General features: G+C 49.3%; 1 protein-coding gene across 1 annotated transcript; it reads left to right on the top strand.

Annotated features, from left to right (window-relative positions):
* Positions 1-1,366: 1,366 nt before the first annotated feature.
* On the top strand, positions 1,367-20,248 carry LOC149345024 (uncharacterized). The gene is made up of 6 exons (XM_089547349.1): positions 1,367-1,394; positions 12,006-12,098; positions 14,338-14,397; positions 15,661-15,722; positions 18,077-18,299; positions 20,157-20,248. The coding sequence occupies exons 1-6, from the start codon at positions 1,367-1,369 to the stop codon at positions 20,174-20,176; spliced, it is 486 nt and encodes a 161-aa protein (XP_089403475.1). The 3' UTR covers positions 20,177-20,248.
* The last annotated feature ends 1,827 nt before the right edge of the window (positions 20,249-22,075 follow it).

Genomic DNA, 22,075 nt, shown 5'->3' with positions numbered 1-22,075 from the left:
GGTTCTCCAGAAGGTGGCTTCACGATCCCACACCGTGAGAATGGACAAAAACCGTCTTCTAAGGCGTAATAGGCAACATCTGCTGCGAACCCAAGAGCACTACAACGTCATCGATGACAGCGACGACGACGCGGACATCGCTCCGAGGCTAGAAGAACCTCAAGTCTTGGTACCGCCGATGGCCAGGGTGAGCCACGTGGTGGACTTGCCACAAGCACTCAGCTCACAGCATGAGGTGCAGCTGGTGGATCAAGCATGGACTTGCCGCGTGATGGACTTGCCACAAGCACGCAGCTCACAGCATCAGGTGCAGCTGCTGGATCAACCATGCCAGCCATTCCACGCAGGACAACCCGGCCACGCGTGGAACCTAAACGGCTGACTTATGATCACAAGTTTCGGCAAATTTCTTAGAGCATTGTCAAAACTGATCTTTTCACAGAGGAAAGAAGATGTATCAGATGTGGCTATCAAGCAAGCGGCGTGATAACATGTCAGCGCCCCTTCTTCCTTTCCCTCGCTGCAGCCGCAGCTATAAATCTATGCGCAATAAAGGACCGGGCGTCTTTTCTGGCCTAGCTACTGATGTGTCGCGTCTCTGCATGAAGCGATCGATACAGATCGGACGCCAGTGAGGAGGAGGAGGAGGAAGGGTCTGCGCCGGCCAGCCAGGATGGCTCGTTGCAAGCCGTGCCATGGCGGCGAGTTCGGGCCTGCTTTGCGCGTCGGCGGGCGCACAGCTCTGGTTCTCAGACAGGCCAGACGCCATGAGGGTTCAGGCACAACAGCACCCCCGCCGCCAGACAATGCGCCACGAATACGAGCTGCTTCCGCGTGGCTCGGTTGCGGGGCTCGCCCGAACACCAGGCTCCTCCCAGTTCCCGTCCGGTGTTCAGCCGCAGGTGGCTCCATGCTCCTTTCCGTGAACAGGCCCCGCTCGCAGGACAGGATCGCTGTTCCTACGCATTGTCACCCAGGTGTCTGGACCAGCTTCGCTCGGTCCTTCAGAAGAGCTTGCCTCCTAGCACCGGTCGTTGATCTTCTGCATCCTGGCAAGAACCGACCGACAACAGGCAACACACAACACGAGCAAGTGCCCTCTGCGACCCGTCAAAATGCCAGACTTCAATGCCACAAAAACTCTGCTAGCTATAGTTCTGTCCCCTTCTTGCTCCCTCCTCAACAAGCGGCACATGTGGAATACCAGAACTCTAAAGTAATAACTCAAACAAGTGTCAAATACACGAAACACACTGAATGAAATGTATGCAAAATAAATTTGGTCCCTTGAGATCACTTTGTTCAGAAAACGCTCAGCGGAGGCCACAAACGAGGATATCAAATTTGCCCCGATCTAAGAGCGAACATGACAGTTGTTCAGAAAGTTACCAAATGTAAGTCACGAGGAGTTCGAAGGCAGCCTTGCTCAGAACGCACGGATTAGTGTGTCTACGTCAGCGTTTAACTCGCTTCTAACGGACGTTAACCAATACTCGCTACCGTGGAAGCTAATGTCTCTGCCTCTTTCGCTGTAGCTGCGCTTTGCTCTCTCTCCGTACTTGTCGTTCCAGTTTCTACGGGAAGAAGAAAATGGCTGAGGCTTAGCTAAGGTTAAGCCTAGTCAGATGCGAAGCATATTGATGGCTAGGCTTGGCAATACATGGCTTTCCTTGCTTGACGTTCATCCCGCTCTTCATCGGTCTCTGTGGCACGCTGAAGCTTTCGCTTCTCGTTCAAATCAGCTCTGCTTCTAGGCGGCATCCCAACACCTGGCCGTCTCGTAAGTGCCCGGAGAGCGAGGCAAGCTCAGCTTTATTCCGCTGCTGTAGCGTCACGTGGTCAGCTGCAGCGCCTCTGATGTGGAGCCTCCACCGCCGCGGCTGACCGCGCGAGCCGGCAGCCCATCTCTCCTCTGCTGTGACGTCATGTTGTCACGTGGTCAGCCGCCGCGCCTCTGATCTGGAGCCTCCACCGCCGCGGCCGACCGCGCGAGCCGGCAGCCCATCTCTCCTCTGCTGTGACGTCATGTTGTCACGTGGTCACGCTAAAGGTGAATGGTAGCTCCACCGCCGCGCTCGACGGGCTGTAGTGTAGCTCCAGTAATATGCTTCGCATAAAAGAACGAGTTATTTTCCCTCACTGACAACTTGTCCCTTTCCTTATGCTTCTCACGCCAGTCGCGGCGTTCAATTGCGAGTGCGCAACGCTTCCGGTGGGACCACTCTTTCTTTCTCTTTGTTCGTGACGGCGAGTGAGACCTTTCATGAATCTTCAATTTCACGCGCACCCGTCCTTTTCGCTCGATGCGAGGTCCGCATCTACCCGGCCTTTTGATTTTCGGCCTACAAAATGGTGTCGTCTCAACTCGCTGCTGTCCATCGCGATAACTATGCTTGGCGGAGCGCTTAGACGCTTCCTTCTGGCCAGTTAACTTGTTACCTCTCTCACTACTGCCCCATACTATCTTTCGTTTCATGAGCCACACACGCGTTTTCACTGCGCGCGCCTGCCGTGTTCTGTGGGACCGTCGTTTCTCCCGTGGCCGCAGCGGAAAATGACAGCCTACATGACAGCCTGTGCCCTCGCACATTTCGTTAGCTCTGATTCTAACGCTAGTTTCGGGGCTGACAAAGTGACGGACTTTGCTGCAGTCACTTTGCCGGTGACGCTGGTGCTTCCGATGGTGGCAACGCGTTTCTGCGCACGTGCCCTTTCTCTCTTTTCGGAGGCACCACTCTTTCTTATGCCTGCCTTTCATCTTTCGGTGGCAACTCTCTTTCTTGTGCTTGCCTTTCCTCTGCTGTCGGCAGCACCACCGTTTCTCCTGTTTGTTCATCACTTTGTGGTGATAGTTCACTTTCCTTAACTGGCGGTTCCTTTCCTCCAGGTTGCAGCTTTCTATTTTGAGCTTTCTTTTAATTTTCTCTTGTAGAAGCGCATGCTGCTTCTGTCGCCTAGGTGGCTGCTCTCTGAAAATAGCACTCTGATTCTCGGCCGATTGCCGTGCGCTACCTGGCTCACGTCTATCTATGGCGCCTTTACTTAATTCCTCAAACCTGCGCTCTTCCGCCTCAGCGTCCCTGAGTACACATACGCCCACATCTTCCTCGGATAGAATGACGTCTACAACCCCCATGTCGTCTGGATGGTTCTGAAGTCCACTGATTTCCAGCACCTTAGCGTCTTCAGGCGCAGATGAACCAGCGTTCTCTCCCGACATGAGTGCTGGCACGCCGCTCTCGCCATGCTCCTGACGCGTTCCAGCCGATTGCAGATGACGGTCTGCCTTGCACTCAGTTGCGGCGCTTTCGCTACTGCAGCTGCTTTCTGCAATGTGACTGAGCTCACAGCGCTGCGAACGCTCGAGACTCGTTTTGCATCGATCACCGTAAACACTAGCTTCCAACTTAGCGTCCGCAAACTCTATATGCATCCGAATCCGTTGACCGAAAGTGTCACGTTTCTGCGTTTCGGCCGAACGCGATGCATAACACATGTGTCTTGACTTCTTGTCTTTGACTTCGCTAAAACTGGCACTGGCCTGCGGTTCTACTGAACGCGATGCACAACACAGTGTTTCATCCTCTTTGACTTCGCTAGAGCTGGCACTGGCCTGCGTTTCTGCCGAACGCGATGCACAACATGGTGTTTCATCCCCTTTGACTTCGCTAGAGCTGGCACTGGCCTGCGTTTCTGCCGAACGCGATGCACAACATGGTGTTTCATCCTCTTTGACTTCGCTAGAGCTGGCACTGGCCTGCGTTTCTGCCGAACGCGATGCACAACACAGTGTTTCATCCTCTTTGACTTCGCTAGAACTGGCACTGGCCTGCGTTTCTGCCGAACGCGATGCACAACATGGTGTTTCATCCTCTTTGACTTCGCTAGAACTGGCACGGGCCTTTTCATTAATGTCCAGCCGAACATCCTCTCTGCCATTCCCTACAACTCCTGCTTTTGACACGCTAGGAGATCCAATTTCCTTCAACTCTGCTCCACTCTCAATGGGCGAGACGTCTGTAACTGCGTCGTCCGGTGCAGTGGCTACCTTATCCGAAGATAGAGAGGTTTCCTCAGTTCGCGAATACGGGGCATCCTCCACTTTTATAGCAGCAGTCACATCTGCCACGCACGGACTACCTTCCTCTGTGCCGCACTGGCAGGGCTGCTCCACAGCTATGCACTCCACCCCTGTGTCACGATCGTCCGAACCTTCTAAAATGTCGGCTTTTAGGTGGTAGGGAAAATCGTAAAACGATTTGGTACTATTTTCCTCTCGCTGGTACCTTTGGCGAAGGTCCGCCGGTGACACTTCATATCTCATCAGTAAAAAAATGGCCTGGCTTAGCTTATGGTTAAGCCTAGGATGCGAAGAATAGTTTTGCGGTCTGGCGAGCCGCCCTCTCCCTGGCCGACATCTCGCTGCTCAACTGACTCAACGAGTGCGTAGTCTTTTGCGTGACGTCAGTATCTCCTAGCGGTAGGAGCGGGAGTTAGGCCGCTGGCGGAGGCTGCGCGTCCGCAAGCGAGCGCACGAGGCCCCAGCTTTCACAGCTGTTGTGACGTCATATCACGTGGTGCACCGATGAAGGTCAGGTGGTAGCTACGCGGCCGTGCGCGGCGCAGCAAGGAAGAGCTCGGTTGTGCGAGTAATATGCTTCGCATAAAAGCCTTTCAGCCCATCGTAGTCTGCCAAGCCGCCGTCCAACAGGCGCTTGATAACTTCATACGCTTCGCTGGAAAGAAGGGCTACCAACTCCTGTGACCAACTATTCCGCTCAACACGCTTTCTCTCGCAGACGCGCTCAAACTCCGCCAGATACTTCGCCATATCTTCGGCGACCACGAAGGGCCGTAGCCTGTACCCGGCTGCCGGGCGTTAGACTCATGCAGAACGGACAATGCTTCAATTCTCTCGCAACTTATCCGATGCGCTTCAAGCTCCAGGTCCATAAGTTTCCTAACGCGAGCACGCCGTTTTATCTCAAGCTGCTTCCGTTTTTCTGCCTATTCACGCCAACAGCTTTGTTTGCCCTCGCGAGAAAAGCGTCCCTTGGCCTCGCGTTCCACGCGTCCTTTGGCCTCGCGCTCACGGCGTTCTTTCGCCTCCTCGCGCTCACGTCGTTCTTTGATCTCATCCCAGGCCTCGTTGGCTTCCTCAGCCGTTACTTCCTGTGCCCGCATGATCTCAAGGATCGCACGTTTTCGTTTCGTGGGGCCCAAATCAATGCCCAACTCTTCGCAAATTTCGATGAGTTCCTTCACTTTAAGGTCCTCCATCGCACACAATAGCCTCTTGCTGTTCGCCCTTTTATTGGAATTCTCTTGCCGTTCAATACTATAGCACTACTAGCATAAAACGCGCTAGCAATTCTTTACAACAAAGCCTTGTTAACTCCCTGTGCACTAGCTTTCGTCTCAAAGCACTCCGACTTGGCTCGAAACAGCAAAGATACAGTGCTACGCACAGGCCTACTCTAGACTACAATCACGTGTGCTAGAGCAGTCTGGCGAATTGAGGGGAAAACATCAGACACTCACCGCGTCGAGGTAGCGGACGCCGGTCGACCCCACCGCTGCCACCACTGTTGGGACGCGACACCCCACCGCTGCCACCACTGTTGGCAATGAGGGGCATCCCACCCTAGTCACCACTGTTGCGAATTGGTGCGTCTCAGTCTGTTGCCTATGTTCAGCGGACATGAGCGAAGAACGGTCGATGCGACGGTTAGTGAACTGACGTTTATATTCAATGTTTACAACGCTTTTTACATTAATGTACAAGGACCGTGAGCACAACGGGCTAGGACGAGGCCCTGCGGAGAGCGTCTCTCTGGCACGATGGCGTGTCTGCTGCCCATCTGCTACCGCGTCTCAGTGCGATTCTTTTACAGTCGCCGGTGACCGTTGCGTTCCTCTGCACCAGGCGTTCCTCTGCTCCATAAGGTCACGCCACAGGCCACCGCTCGGATTGGCTCGATCCGACGCTAGTGAGGAGGAGGAGGAAGGGTCTGCGTCGGCCAGCCAGGATGGCTCGTTGCAAGCCGTGCCATGGCGGCGAGTCCGGGCCTGCTTTGCGCGTCGGCGGGCGCACAGCTCTAGTTCCCAGACAGGCCAGACGCCATGATGGTTCAGGCACAACAGTACTGAATCCGTTTGCGCGAGGGTCGCGCCACGTGTTGTGTAAGATGTGTTAGAAAAATAAAGTTCGGTAGTTGGTCGCTGTTGTGCTGGCACCCACATTTCGTGGGCTGGCCTCTCTGGAAACCAACGCCGCGCACCCGCTGTCGCGAAAAGCAGGCCCAGACTCTCTCGGTCATGTTGCGGCGTGCCGCGTGAATCATCCCCCCTCACCGGCGCCCGGAGTGGACGCTTCATCCTCCCCCTCCTCACCGCTTCGCCGGCCGCCCGTTCCAGACTGCAAGCAAGCCTTCAACGGCCGGGTGCCTCTCGACCATTTGTCTAATTTGAATGGTGGCCAGTGCCGTGACCTGATAGGAGGATTTGAACTGCTGGCTGCCGCAACGGACACCGGCGGCTATAAAAACGGAGCCGCGATGAACCCGAGCAGCAGACGGGCAGCAGAAGAGCCATCACGCCAGACCTACGCTCGCCGCCGGGGTCGCCCTTCTTCTTTATGCTAGCCCGTGGTGTTCTTGGCCCTTGTATCATGTAAAAGCCTTTGTACATATTGTACATAAAAGTCCTTTGACTGACCGTCGCCTCGACCGTTTCTTGGCTGGGATGCCCCAAAGTCCCAACATCGCTCAGGTCCGCTAATAAAACACCAGATTCAATATCGGCTGAGCTACAGTTCGTGAAACAAAGATCTAACAGGGTTTCAGAATTGTTTGTTACTCTTGTTGGTACATAAATGACGTTTCGTACCCGTATAAAAGAAACCCATCAGTAAGTTTTTGATTATTCAAATCAGGACAAAGAACGTCTACATTGAAATATCAAATGAAAACAACCGGTGAGCTATATTGTACACAGCATTCCAAAATTTCATCGAGAAATTGAAGAATCATAGACAGTGTTCCGGATGGGGGCCGGTATACTACCACACATACTGTGCTCTTGCACTTTATCATAGCCGTCTCATAGTGTGGACTTATTCGGCAATATTTTGAGATGACACTACAACTCAAATTTTCCTTGACATAAACGGTCACGCCTCCACCTCTTGTGTTAGTGCGAAAAATTGACGTATGTTTGTACCCGCTGAATTCAATAACATTCATTTAATTGGAAAACCAGGTCTCAGTTGAAACTAATAAGTCAAACCGATGATTTAAAGAGTCCAGAAGCATATCCCACGCGTCCTTTTCTGTTCGTACGCTTTGAGCTTTTGGTGGCAGACAGAAAAGCCCTGAGCACAATGTGTCTTAAAATCACGGAAAGATACAGCGTCATGATAGGCGCCTTTAGAAATGCAGTTTGTCATTGGCATAAAGCCACTAAGTAAGCAACTCTTGGCCCATCGGAATCCTTATCGTATTTTCTCTAGATCATCGATAGAAGCGATCCTGACAACCTCGCTACGTAGGGCCTGACGCACAAACAGCTTTCCGTTCTTAACCCAGGTGTCACCCAGACTTCGCGCACTTTTACGTGGGAAGCTCCCAGACACCCTTAGAGCGTGTGGGGGTAGCGGTCTAGGACTCGAAGGAGATGCCCTCGACTCAGCGTGGCAAACTCAGCGGAGACCAGCTACCAAGTGACAAGAGGTTTTTGGGCGTTCGGTGCCCAGCTTTCGCTGGTCGCAAGCCAGAGAATGGGTCGGAGCCAAAGGTTCACAAAACAAAGTTTATACAGCAATTGAGACGATACAGAGGGTTTCACAAACACTAGTACGAAGACAAAGTGATTAGCAACACAATGCAATTCGTGCAAAGTTAAACTCGAGAGAGAATGCAATACAAAGGCAATGTTGCACCTAAAGTGCTCTAACACAAGAGAGAGAGGTAAACAAGCAAAACACAATTTGTTCACCGGGCACTGCGGCAGTCCGACGACCAGAGTTCCACGACGATGCCGTCCCGCAGACTGGCGACCGTTGCCTCGTTGGTCCGATGCTGGCCGAGTGGTGTTTTCCCGGGAGTCGAACGGGCGCGCTTCGATGAAGCTTAAAGGGATACTGAGGCGGTTTTCGAATCAGCTAACCTTCTAGGGTTTTGAAGTAGTGTCATTGCTGATCACGTCCGTGAAATTATTTTTTCGATTTTGGCTAAAACAGTGGCGCAATCACCAATTAAAAACGCGATGTTTAAATTTCCCGCGCCCCGCGCGAGCGCAGGAGAGGGGAACAGCGGAGAGGGAAACCTCGTCCATGTCGGCCAGCGTGACGTCATGTTGAGGAGCCGGGGATGCTTCGGCGCACCCGAGCGCGCTTTCAGCGCGCGTTGTTTCTCCTGCTGCATGCGTTGTTCCTCGTACTGCGTGCGTTGTGACGTACAAAGCTTGTCAGCCGACCTTGAGAATCAGATTCAACAGGTACTACTCTACGTTCGTATCCACGAACAACTACGGCCGCGACTGTGTCGTCTTCCACTGTTTTCCGCAAGATCACAAGCTCGCAGCGCAACCGCTCGCTGCTGTAACGAAGAATTCATGCCGACTAAAGCAAGCTTACTCTGCTCGAAACACTTTCGTAAGAGCGGCTACAGGCAGAGCTTGTCCTAGTGTGATCTCTGGAGATTTCTGTCGAAAAGGCGCGGCTGAACCATGACACAGTTACATCGATTTCCTCGCGCATGAGAGGCGTGTCACCCTTCCGAAGAAGCGCCTCTTTTAAAAGTAAAAACATGCTCACTTAGCCCCTGAAGAAACCTTATAGAGGCTTAAGCATGTGTCGCTCTCCTCAGCTTAGGTGCGGCCGGACCACCTGAGACGTGCTCAGCAAGGCTCGGTTAGTGATTTTATACTCGGTTCGACGTGTCCAAGCAATCAATCAAGCAAGCAAGCAAGCAGAGCAAAGCACAATAAAGCAAAGCAAGCAAGCATCGAAGCTCTTCATATGCGGCATCTCGTTTAATCCTAGCTAAGCAATTAAAATGAAAGCGTTCGACGTTGATTTCGGATGCAAATTTATGAGAGAAATGAATTCCAACCGAGTTTTTGCAAAAAAACACCGCAACCTTACTCGGTTTCTTCATCAAGTTGTGGCAGCGGGCGAGTTGCAGCTAGCTTGGCTTTTAAACACACATATAGTTGGCAACTACTTCACTGAACCTAAACTGCAAATCTAGGAAGGGCGAACGTTTCCGAGGCAGCGATTAATATTTTCTGGCATCTGCTGAACGCGCCAGGAGTGAAGCAGCAGCCTTGTGCGCGTATTTGGCTTGGTTTCCAGCGCACCATGATTGCGTCACTATGTTGTGGTCACATGCCTCGCAGTGCTTGGCCACTGCGCTTCGCTAATTTTGACACCAACTTTGTGCTCCTTCATCGTTTCCTTGAAATACTTTCTTGCCCCAACCTGCAACGCCGGGTACTGAGAACAGGGTTTTTTGTACACAGTGCTTTGGGCCTTTTCTTTAGGATGACGCTCTTCCGGGCGAGCCAGGAGGCGTCCGGTGGTGGTAATTGACTTGAGTATTGTTCGCACCCCTTCCTTTCCGAGAATACGAGCCGAGGTTGTGCTGGCACCTTTTACGCATGGTCTGCATCGCGTCTTTGACGCTGGCGTATGCTTGTGCTAGGCGTAGAATTTTTTGCTTGTGTCTTTTTTGGTTTCAGGCGATACGTGGAATGACCAAACTGTGGTATCCTTTTCTTCGGTGGTCAGTAAAAAAAACAGTCGCCGTATTCGCTTTTACAACGACACGGAACGCTGCGATCTGCACTCAACGCAGCGCTGGATCCGCATCGGCAGCTTCTCCAGTCCTCAAAGTGACGTCACGACCTCTCTTGACCAATCACGGGCGGCGGCGCGCCGCGCGGCGTGCCCCGCGGCACAGGCCGCATATTTCGGCTAAAAAAGGCAATTCGCGCTTGTTTTTGCCTTATTTGGATGCGATATTCCAGTATACGGCATGAAAAACTGTAGGATGCCGCTGCCAGCCCGATTTTCAGAAAAAGTGCTTCAGTCTCCCTTTAAACGGCGGTCCGGACTGACTGATAGCCGTCAGCGTCCTTCTTTTATAGGCTCGCTCTCACGTCTGTTTGTTGTATGCGCCAAAGTAGGCGCGCACATACACGCAGTATCTCCCGTGTAGTTTCCCTTCCTTTCTCTCGCCGGCCGCGCGTCCTCATTGGTTAAAGTCAGGAGTCGTTTCGCGAAGGTTCCAGCGTGTTCTAGCGTGGCGCCGTCGTGGCGGCGTAGCCGACGTCCGAGTGCAGAGGAGGGGGACGTGACTTAGCGCACGCAAGGCTACGCCCTTTTCCTCCGGTCAGCAGTAGAACCGACTCGCATGTTCGAGAATCTTCGGCGTGGATGACTCATTCCTTCGGCGCATGCCGTGACGGTGGAGAGAGAGGCACGCGCTCGGCGGGGGCTTTCCCTCTCTCCCGTTGGGCTCGCGCCGGCGAGACGCTGTGCGCGTGGCGGTTTTTCTTTGTTTCTAAAATGCGCCGAATTTTGTGACACTGCCCCTTCCTTTAAGAATATTGTGTAACAATATTCACAAAACACAACATTCGCGCGCCCATGCATGCGCTCACAAAGTCAGTGGCGAATGCTAAAATACATACATCAATACCATGATGTTTTCGCATACACAACACCGTGCAATGTTCACAATGCACATAAATACACGCCGCGATTGGGCAGTACATTAACAAAAGGCTACAAACATGGAGCACGCAAATACAAGGCACACTTTCGCCTATATTTCCAAGTTTGGCTGACACAGCGGGTGCGGAGCAGTATTGTTTCGCTCAAGGTTTCAGTCGCGCTTTTAATTCTCTTACGCACGCGACTCTGACCTTTCTTTCTGTCGCGAGCTCTGCTCTTCTTTCGCCTCATGCTGAGGCTTCGCTTCCGAACGCGGTTTTGGCTCCACTTCCTGCTCGTACTCCTCTCTGGCTTTGTGCCCAGACTTCGAGCCCTTCTTCCTTTCCTGCGGCTAGCGCGTCTGTTGCGAACGAATTTAACGCCAGTTCGCTCATGACGGCTCCACTCCTCGTGTTCTCCTCGGCGCGCGCTCTTCTGCTTTCTTTTGCGCCTCCACAAGGAGTCCTTACTGAACGCTGGGCTCGTTCCTCTGAATTTCTTTCTGACCTTGCTGCGGTGCTCGTGCAGCTCGCTTGCATTCGGCTCGGCTGTCTTCAGCTTGGTTCTGCCTCTGCTCTTTTTCTTCCTGAATTTTCTCCAGGGCTTCTGCTTTTCGGCTTCACCTGCTTCGGTGGTGTCCGACTCATTTATTTTTACTTTCTTCCGAATTCTCCTTCGGGTCAAGCCCGGTTCACTTTCAATTTCGTCATCCACGGTGTTCTCTTGCGATGAAGCCACTGTTTCAGCTCTCTTTTGTTCTTCGAGGGCTGAGCTTTCTTCTTCGAAGACTTTTTTCCTTTTCTTCTTCCTAACTACTCTTCGAGCGAAATACTCAGAGCTCGGCTCAGGAGTCGTTGGAGAATCATTCTCCTGACTTTTGAATTCTCCTTTGACAATTCCTTCCTTCAGTCGGTTACTTTCAGTGCAGGCGTATACAGACCTTTCCTCAGTCTGCTCCTTTCCTTCCACTGCACATTCTGCTTCCTCAGAGGCACAAATTTCTTCACCTTCCTCACCGGGAAAGCCCTCCTCGCTGCTCGAGGGTTCACTCGGAACGGCTTCCGGGTCTTCACTGCGTGCGCTCTCTTCAGGTATTACCGCGTCTGAGCTTTCACACTCAGTGACGGAAAGGAAATACTTTTCAAGCAGGGAGAAAGGCTTCATGCCTTTGCTACCAGTTGACATTCATGTTGTTTGGAACAAAGCTACTCGCAGGCGTGACGCATATTTTATTTTACTTCATTGCTTCTGTTGCCTTTGGCAATCATTTCTTTTTATCTATTCTTAGCTACCAGCTGCCAGCCTGGGTTTACGGCACCTCCAGGCCCTGGACACGTCCTCCCTTCAGCTGCACCACCTTTGCCGGCACCAGTGCCTCAGGGTACCTGGTTTCATTACTTTTTATTACAGCTGCCTTCCATGACTAAATTTATATTTTTCCATGTCCCAAAGCTATATCCTAGTATCTGTTTGAAGAAATCAGCGTTTGCAGCAAGAAATTGCCTCAGCTCCTTGGATGGTACGTTAATACAGGCAAGCCCACTTAAAATGGCCGCAGTTATAATAATAATGCTTGCTTATTACCTGTGAGGGTAGTGCTACCATCAAAATATGTATTAGGTCCATGCCATCGTATCAGATGCAACAAACTATATTGGCCGCACAAATTGGTTACAGCGAACTATGATACCCTGTAAAACTGCCCCTGCTGTCGGAAACCCTCTTTTTTCTCGGGAGCTGAGATATTGCTGACCTGATATTGCTGGTGGTGACCCCGGCATCGGAGAGCCAGTCACTGACGAAAATACAAGCATTAACACGTTATAACTACGAACGTTGTCCAGTCGCCAGAAAAATGATGAAGGCGATGACGAGGAGGTTGACCTACCACCATCTGTTGTGGAGGCTTCCGCTGCGGTTAGCTATATCTCCTTCCTAAAGCTCCCCGCCGCAATGGCTCAGTGATTAGGGCACTCAGCTACTGAACCAAAGCTCCCAGGTGTGAACCCAGCTGCGGCGGCCGCGTTTCAATGGAGGTGAAACGTGAAAGGCGCCTGTGTTGCATGTGTCATTGCACATTAAGCATCCCCAAGTGGTCGAATTTATTCCAGGGCCCTCCACTATGGCATCTCTTTCTTCCTTTCTTCTCTGACTTCCTCCTTTACCCCTTCCCTTACTGCGCGGTTCAGGTGTCCACCAAGATGTGAGACAGATACTGGGCCATTTCATTACCTCAAAAACCTATTTTCCTCCCTAAGGCAGCTAGTGGGTAACACCGAGATCCGGAAGGGGTATTCGACTGTTCTGGAGAGCTTGGAAAACAATATAATAAGGCTTAGTTTAAATAGACAGACGTGCATAACGAATAGCGGACTGGCTTTTGTAATTTTGACCTTAACATGGAAAGTCCACTTACTTTGAACTTCGGATATAACGAACGCAATCCACGCAACTATGAGGTTTGTTATGAGTGGGCTTGACTGTGTGTGAACTGGTGACATACTTGGAGTGGGGCAAATGTTCACTTTAGTAGAGCTTGAACCACTAGCAGGGATCAGCTGACCGTTGTCTTTTTCTTGTGCTGTTATACTGCAAATGTGTCAGTGACTGTTTTGAGAACAAACAGGCGTTAAAGCCCTTGTCCACACCTAGTAGGTGTAAAATTGCAGTGTCCTAAAATTTTGCGGGTTTCCACAAGGTCAATATTTTTATCACAAATTATTGGGCACTTTTCATGAATGAATTTCTTATTTTGGGCTTGAAATGAAATGGCTTTCATACCCTATGCTCCTGGCTGTATACAATGAAACTGATATTTTGCTGACCTACTAGCTCTCCTTCCGTATGGAACTGATGTAATCGTTTGTATCAAGAAGGCAACTTGTGTGTGAATAAAACTGATTTATTACTGTATGCTACCGTTAACAAATTCATACAGCACTATTCTCCCTATCATCTTGAACCTTCAGTGTTTACTGTGCATCTGATACCTGCAGTTGGGTTTGCACTTGGCCTACTGTAAAGAAAAATTAGTTGAGTGGCTCATTGTTTCATTGTTTTTGTTCATGGTTTTTCACGTAACGCCGGTTTTAAGCCCAATGCTTTGGGTGTTTTCTTACACTCCTGAAAAGGCCTATACTTAGCACTGTGCAATTCAGGAAAGTTTTTGTCTGGTAGCAAAAATTTACAAATCATGTGAGCTGCGCGTGTTATTCTGTATTATTTTGGCTGTGTTACTCAAAAGGAGCTTTTGACGCCTAGTATTTTATTGATAATCTGCATGAATATTGATTAAAACTGCATATATGCATGACATTTTTATTTGCTATTATTGTTGCCATTGCCTACGCCTGACCAAGCCACTTATTAAAGTTGTAAATAAATCATCATTTGGCAAGCACGCGTCCTAATTACGAGGCATTGAAGTTGAAGTCCATGCCCAGAATTTGCAAAAAATATTGCACTTTGAGCAATCCTACCTTTTTCAAAAGTGTTGAGAAGAAAGATAGTTCTTGAAACAAGTAAAATCTTTGTAATGCACAGAAAATTTTATTGTACTGATTACGTTCTGCAAAAGTGCATTGGTAATTTTTACAGAGAATGACTTTGTGCTGTTGCAGCAGCCGCAGCTGTTGGGACTGGACAAATTCAGGTGCAGACTATTCCAAGGCCAAATAAAGGTATGTACTTCCATATTCTGTGCAAACCGCCTTTATTTCCTGGCCACTGCGGTGGCTCAGTGGTTATAATGCTCGGCTGCTGACCTGAAGGGTACGGGTTCGATCTGCCTGCAGCGGCTGAATTTCGATGAAGGCGAAATTCTAGAGGCCCGTGCACTGTGCGTTGTCAGTGCACGTTAAAGAACCCCAGGTGGTCGAAATTTCTGGAGCCGTCCACTACAGCATCCCTCACCGCCTGAGTCACTATGGAACATTAACCCCCCTCCCCAAGAAATGCGCCAGCACATTGCATTTCTAAGCGCCAAAGCATCAGTCGAGCTGATGCAACCTGCGGTGAGGAATGCTGGACGTCATTCAAGCCTTCTTGTTGGCTTGGTAGTCAAAGGAAGGTGCCTTGCATTCTTGACACACTGTGTTATGTGGTCTCCCAATCACAAGGAGTGGCGGACAGTGTGTGCCAACAGCATGGCTGTGTGCCAGTCATGCTGGTGGCAAGTAGGATAGTGACCCTGTCCTTGCTTTCTTTGCCTCCCGTGCAAGGGTCATCTCTGAAGGGAATGATCTTATCTGGAAATGCCTTGCAAAGCAGCACGGTCTTGTTGTCATTGAGCACATTGTATGCATCCTACGCATGCCATGCTCTTTGCCTGATATTTTGGCCATTTTGCCGGCGTCATCACATCAGCATGCAAAGTCTATACGTGCTGCGTACATTAATGGTTGTGCTAGGGCTAAAACACTGAAAACACAGGAGTACGCCGAACAGTTTTGTAGAGCGTGCAAAGATGTATGCAGGACAATGCCTTGGGCCTGTATGATCGCCACCATGGCAGCAAAGCACATGGTAGACTTTTTTCTCTTTCTGGCACCACTGCTCGGGCGACAATTTTCGTAGCCTGTATTGCACCTCTGTCCCTCCCCAGTGACTCGGGGCTTCGGTGCTTGGTTGAATAGCCAATGCACACTGTAATTCATCCAAATTAACGAGTTTCGCCCCATCAACTTTTGTCCATAGGTATTAGTAGGGACCAGGCGGGCAGGTCAAATTAACCAACTTTCAGAATTAACGCGGAGCCAGTTACTGAACTTTTACTGTGCAAAGTGTTGTGAGAAAAAATGAAGGCCATCTGTATTAATGTGGTAAAATTGGGCCAGCCTATCTTCTCTGCAGCTGTGTCTAATAAAAGCATGCTCCAATTTCGGCACATCGACATTTTCTGTGTTGCTTGCTGCACTCCCTTTAATTTCTGCTCGTTTTTACAGCACTTGGACAGGCTGGCCAGGAGATTGACGAAACTGTGGGGGCATTGAATGAGGCAGGAGAGGTAAGCTTTTTAACCCCATTTTTCCTGGCATGCTATACAGACTCAAAATTTTCGATTTTTATCCTTGACAAATGCCCAGCTAATGTCACGAAGCTTTTATAATGATGGAGTGTCATAGTGTGGTGTATCCAGCTGCTGCCTGCTTAAAGTCGTGGCCTAACGTGGAGTATTTTTTCATCAAAATAATTTTGTAGTAAGGAGCAGTTAACCACCTTTTCAATTCAGAACTTTGCAGCTATTGTGAAAGTTCTCTGCAGAGATTGTAATATTGAATTGTCACCGATTTAGATTTGAAAGGAAAAGGTGACATTAACTTCAGAGGCATAACTAATGCGGGAATGAAAATGTATTGAAAATAATTTTAACAAATAACTAGGCTTCAGATAGAGTGATTACATTGTCTGGTTTATATTCTCAGAACTTGATACTTAGGTGCTTCAGGTATTGATAGTTCAACGACACTTGTTTCTGAGGATAATGAGAGTGAAAGTTCGCATTTATCTCCCACTTTTTTTTACTCAAACCCATTACGTTGGGATTCCAGTTGACCTTGCATGATGCGCCGTGCCATGTAAGTATGTGTGAACATATTTGCTAAAATTATAGAATCTGGCACCTTTCTCTTTCCACTTAGCACTAAGTCTGTTAACGCACTAGTGTGCCAGTCCTAGTGTGAATGGCTCTGCAGTGATGGATCAGTATTTAGGGCACTCAACCGCTGAGCCAGAGGATGCAGGTTCAGTCCCGGCTGCAGCAGTCTCGTTTCGATGGAAGTAAGTCGCAAGGTGCCGGCGTACTATGCGATGACAGTGCTCCTTAAAGAACTCCAGTTAGCTAAAATTGCCACAGCTCTCCACTGCAGTGTTTCTCGTGGCCAATTTTGCTTTGGGACGTTAAAGTCCATATAGAGTTTCACAAGGGAACAGCAGGTCACAATTAGCAGCGAGGTGCTGGAAGTAGTAAGGGAATAATACGTCTAGTTATGGCATGTATTGGCCACTGATCCGGATCATGAGCCGAAAATAACTGGAAAAATAAGGCTGGGGTGGAGTGCTTAAGGCAACTTCTCTCAGATCATGAATAGCAGTTTGCCATTTACCCGCTGCTGTGTCGCAGGGGTTAAGGCGCTAGTCTACCAAGCCAGGGTACCCAGTTGTAAACCCGACCGCGGCGGCCGCATTTCGATGAAGGCTGAACGCGAAAGGCGCCCGGTGTGCTGTGTAATATCAGTGCACGCTAAAGATTCCCAGGGGGTCGAAATTATTCTGGAGAAAGGTCGGCATCTCTTTCTCTCTTTCTTCTTTCACTCCCACCTTCCTCCCTTTCCTTGCAGCACAGTTCAGGTGTCGACTGAGATATGTGTGATAGATACTGCACCATTTCCTTTCCTCAAAAACAAATTTACCAGTTTACTACTATCCCTCAACAGAAAAGTAAACAATATCTGTATTTTACTGGTACTCATCTATGAGTCAGAAATGTGGAGGCTAACAAAGAGGGTTCCGCTTAAGTTAAGGACAACGCAGCGAGCTATGCAAAGAAAAATGATAGATGTAACGTTAAGAGCTCAGAAGGGGGGGGGGGGGGTGAGAGATCAAACGCGAGTTAATGATATCCTACTCGAAATCGAGAGGAAAAAATGGGTTTGGGCAGGGCATGTAATGCGAAGGCAAGATAACCGCTGGTCCTTAAGGTTGACGGAGTGGATTCCAAGAGAAGTCAAGCAGAGCAGGGAGCGGCAGAAGGTTAGATGGGCAGATGAGATCAAGAAGTTTGTGGGGATACAGTGGCAGCAATTGGCAAAAAAAAACAGTTAATTGGAGAGATGTGGGAGAGTCTTTTGCCCTGCAGTGGGCAGAGTCAGGCTGATGATGATGGTCATACCATCCTAGTGTAAATATGTATGTGCTCTACCAGAAGTACATTGAGTTAAAAATGTAGACTCAGGATACGGATGTCACTACATAGTAAGCTAGGCTAGGTGATGCTGGATGACTTGTTCTGTGAGCTTTCAGCCTCCTTTTGCCTTGAGAAGCTCCTCGTAACATCTTTGCATCATTCACTTTTAACTTAATGTGCACGATATATCGGTGTATGTCATAATTGCTTATTAGAGCATGCAACCATTTTGCTGCTTGAGTGTCAGGGAAAATCAGGGCAATAAGAAACATGTTTAAATATTACTCTTCCTTGATTAACACTTGTCAGCCATCTGTAAAGGTGTCCCTTGGTTTCAATTTGCCAAGTAAATTGGAATTGGCAGTACATGATTGAATGTACATACACTAGTGCATGCATGCGCATGTATGCTATGTCAGCTGCACCATGCATATACATAATATTTGCTTATGCAGGTCCACTTGGGTCATGGCAGTTACACTGCACCGGCTACTTGGGAGAGGCTCTTGGCCTTGCCTGGGGACTCTGCCTTCTGCAAGCAGTTGGCCGTGAGCATCTGGGGAAGGGACGTGCTTTCCCAGAGGACATTGACGGGAACACTTTCTAACAATGCCCGTTCTAAAGGGGCAACAAAAGTGTTCCCGCCACTGTCCCCTGTAAAGGTGGCTGCAGTGTCAGGTGAGCTGAAAATTGTAATTCAGGTTTCACGTGTAACTACCCTTTGAATTTTATTGGTGCCACCAGAAGAGTGTAATTTGCAAAAATCGCAGACCTCCCTCTTTATCTCTTAGCACTCCACATCTTTTCAGAGTACTTCCTAAGCATTGTTCTTCCATTCTGAGCAAGAATAAAAAAAAGCCAGCACGTGCACCGTATAAACGTGTATAAGGGATGCACTTGTGTACAGGCCGAAGTAAACACTAAAAGAGAGTGTGTAAGGGCGCACACAGACTTTCCATGAACCACGTGGGAATAGCCTTCGAAATGCATGCGCTCAGGCACTTGCAGGTGCTGCCAACAGATGGCGCCCTAGGCCGCGGGTCATCATCAGTAACTTTTTCCTCTGCCACGAGCTCCCGCTCTCCGTATGAGCATCAGTATCTCCAACTTTTTGTTGCTGTCAAAGCCACAGAAGTTGTGGTAGTGTGGTAGTTTTATGTAGTTGTGTGTTTTGTGTGCTACCGCCTAGCATTGCAATTTTAGCAAGGTGGGCAAGCACCTTAATAACTTACACAGCTGGGAATTCGCCCTTAAATGCAGCAAGCGTGTGACAAGCAGAAAATTCGATGTGGATGAGAAATCCATCCAGCGATGGTGCAACCAGAAGGGTGCGTTAAGGAACACAAGTTGCAAAAAATGCGATTTCTGAGGCAAGCCCTACAAATTCCCCCGAACTGCAAGGGCTGCTCTGCTATGTTATGGAAGTGAGGAACAGTACACGTTGACAACGGACTTGCTGTGTGACTTCCTGTGGGATGAGCATGCACCAGAGCACAGCCCCAGCTTTTATTCAGAAGACTCAAGGAGTGATGACTGAATGTAGAATAACTGTCACTCTTTCCCTGATTTGTGTGTTTTTGCTTAAAAAGAAAAAATTTTTGCACATTTCGAATATGGGCTGCAACCCGAAAATTGGCCCTCATATATGGAAAAAACGTGCGACCCTTACACACGTTTATTCGATCTTTTTATTTCGTTTAGTGTTTCATTGCGGGATTGAATAGTCTGAAATTTTCCTATAAATCTAAGCATGCATTTAAGACCCATTGGAAAATTTCATTCGCTGTCATGAGCTTGTATTGCTTGGTAAAGTTTTCTGCGCTGTAGTACGGAAGAAGTTTGATAAAGTTTTGAAATTGTGTTTTTTCTTAAATTTGGCTGTGAGTTTCACGCTGAGGTACAAGTAAAAGTGCATAAGAACGAGTTACCAAATTAGACGGCCAGTTTTATTCTATGTTGCCCAATGATTTTAATTTGAGCAATTTTTGGGGGGAGCAGAATTTTCTAGACTTGGGGTCCTAGAGGCCTAGCTTCCCTCAGGGTTTTTTTCTTTTTTGCAGATTCCTTCTGGTATTTCCTTAAGTTGAAGGGTTGCCCTCCTGAAGAATTTACGCGGCGGCACAAGAAGGTGGCTCGGTATTTGGCACAGTAATGCTCTGATCTGCGCCGCTCATAATTCAGTGAGTATTTTTTGCCCACAGCAAAGAATTCATTGCTAGTGTATGAAAAGTAAATGCATATACAGTTAGTTGCTCTCCAGTAAGTTCATTCGAGAGCTGCACATGATGCAAAACTGCAAGAAAACATTTACTTTACTCTTACTTGAGCCATACTCACCTACTGATTTGTAGATACCTCTTTAGTGGCTCTGTAAGAGCAGTAGCTGAAAGAGTGTGCAGCTGAATGGATAGCATTTAACGTGCATAAAGTAACTGTGTAATATACATGTCTCATTACCATGCCATTATTAGGTGTACCCTTTCACGGTGTACCCTTATTGCAGAGCTTAAGTGTCCCCTTAAATTTTTTTTCCAGGTTCGACCAGCCGAGAGTAGAAGCCACCAAGGCATCGTGGGATTTGTGCCATTAACAGAGTAGCCTGGAGTATTTTGTGCAATAAAGTGAGCATTAAATTTGTTTTTGGCATGGCATTGCTTTAGGGTGCATGCATTGAGCTCACTGCTCTGCAGCTACCCATGCGTGTGCAGGGAAATGGCTTTGAGAACAATTCTGGAGTCCTGACGACACAACACAATAGGACTGAAGACACAACAGGACAGAAGACACAACAGGACAGAAGACACAACAGGACAGAAGGCACAACAGGACAGAAAACACAACAGGACAGGACACAACAGGACAGAAGACACAACAAGACGGAAGACACAACAGGACAGGACACAACAGGACAGAAGACAGACAACATGTCAAAAACATGACAGGACAGGAGACAGAAACACAACAGAAATTTTCTGTTGTAATCCTGTAGTGTTTTCTGACTGGGATATGTGTGTTCATCGCAATAAAACGTCAGTTCACAGTTTGCGCACGAGAGTTTGTGTCGTCCCTGTTTTGTCCCGTCTTTTCAAAAGCGCAATTATGTTTGACCAAGTATTACTAACACAGACTGTATGCCGGTATTGCATATGATGTAAAAACCTGCCGAGATTGTCAACGACGAAACACCCCTCCCACCCAACCAACAGGATATCTGAACCCTATGGAACCTACACTCAAAGCCATTCCAGCAGTTCGGCATGGACTTACTTGGGCAATTTCCCAAAGTCAACATCTGAAAATAAGTGGATCATTATAGCAACCCACTGCATGGCCCGCTGCGCCGAGTGAAAAGCCCTACCCAACAGAACAGAAGCACAAGTCGCCAAATTTTTCGTGGAGTGCATTCTTCTGCAACACGGTGCACCCAATGTGCTGATCACGGACAGGAACAGCGTTCACAGTGGAACTGACACAAGCCATCCTACGTTATAGCCAAACCAGCCACCGGAAGACAACTGCATACCATCCGCAGACCAACGGACTGACTGAGCGCCTGAACGAAACCATCACTAGCATGCTCACCATATATGTCGATGCCGAACGCAAGTCCTGGGACGTCACCCTGCCTTACATCGTCTTCACCCAGACAACAGCTCAGTGCAGGATACCACCCAGCTGACGCTTTTCAAGGCCCGTCCATGACAGGGAGGCCACGACCACGCTAGACACCATGCTGCCCAGCTTTACCGAAGAAGATGACGGCGACATCGCCGCCTGCCTTCAACGCGCAGAAGGAGCTCGAAGTCTTGCCAGGTTACGGATCAAGGACAAAGAGCGGACCGACGCCAGACGCTGCAACCTACAAAGCGGCAAAGCGGATTGATAGCCAGGAGACCGAGCCTTGGTTTGGACGCCCCTTCACCGCTGCGATTGAGTGAAAAGCTTGTGCGCCCCTATTTCGGCCCGTTCTTAGGATCGGGTGAGCGTGGTCGGGCCGGAGAAGGGACGAGGAAGGACGGGAGACGGGGTTACGAGGAGATTAAACAAGGTAGGAGAACTTTATGCAGGAATATTTACATTATTTACAGCAAAGAGTAACTGAGAGGGATTCTCAGTGAAAGAGAACTTCTTCAGGAGTCAACGGGAGTGCTCTGGAGTCTCACAACAACAGCCGTTAAATAACGCACGGATTCCCCAGATCCCTGTCTGGGGAATATAGTTCGAAGGATGACGTCCAATAGCATGAGCAGACGTGAACTCCGGAGGTACCGCCCACGGCTGGGGCGGCGTCGGGCTGTGGGGTCTCTCGCAGCTCGGTTGATGGGAGAGGGTAGAGGCTCAGTAATCAAACACTGCTGTCTTTCACTCAGCACACCACCACTCTGTTCGTTGACCCGAGGGTCGACTCGGCCACGGGACGCCGCCATCGTCTCCGCATCTTCGGCCTTCGGCGA

This window comes from Amblyomma mixtum, chromosome 5 (genome assembly GCF_055824585.1).
Source record: "Amblyomma mixtum isolate Tamu chromosome 5, ASM5582458v1, whole genome shotgun sequence".
Classification (NCBI taxonomy): Eukaryota; Metazoa; Arthropoda; class Arachnida; order Ixodida; family Ixodidae; genus Amblyomma; species Amblyomma mixtum.
Note: the sequence above shows the minus strand (reverse complement) of the source record. Positions and strands in the feature narration are given on the sequence as shown.

Coding starts and splice junctions, on each gene's coding strand:
- LOC149345024 (XM_089547349.1), top strand. CDS start 1,367: ATGACAGTTGTTCAGAAAGTTACCAAAT. Junction 1,395..12,005: donor TGTTCAGAAAGTTACCAAAT/GTAAGTCACGAG, acceptor ATCTATTCTTAG/CTACCAGCTGCCAGCCTGGG. Junction 18,300..20,156: donor AAAGGTGGCTGCAGTGTCAG/GTGAGCTGAAAA, acceptor TTTTTTTTCCAG/GTTCGACCAGCCGAGAGTAG.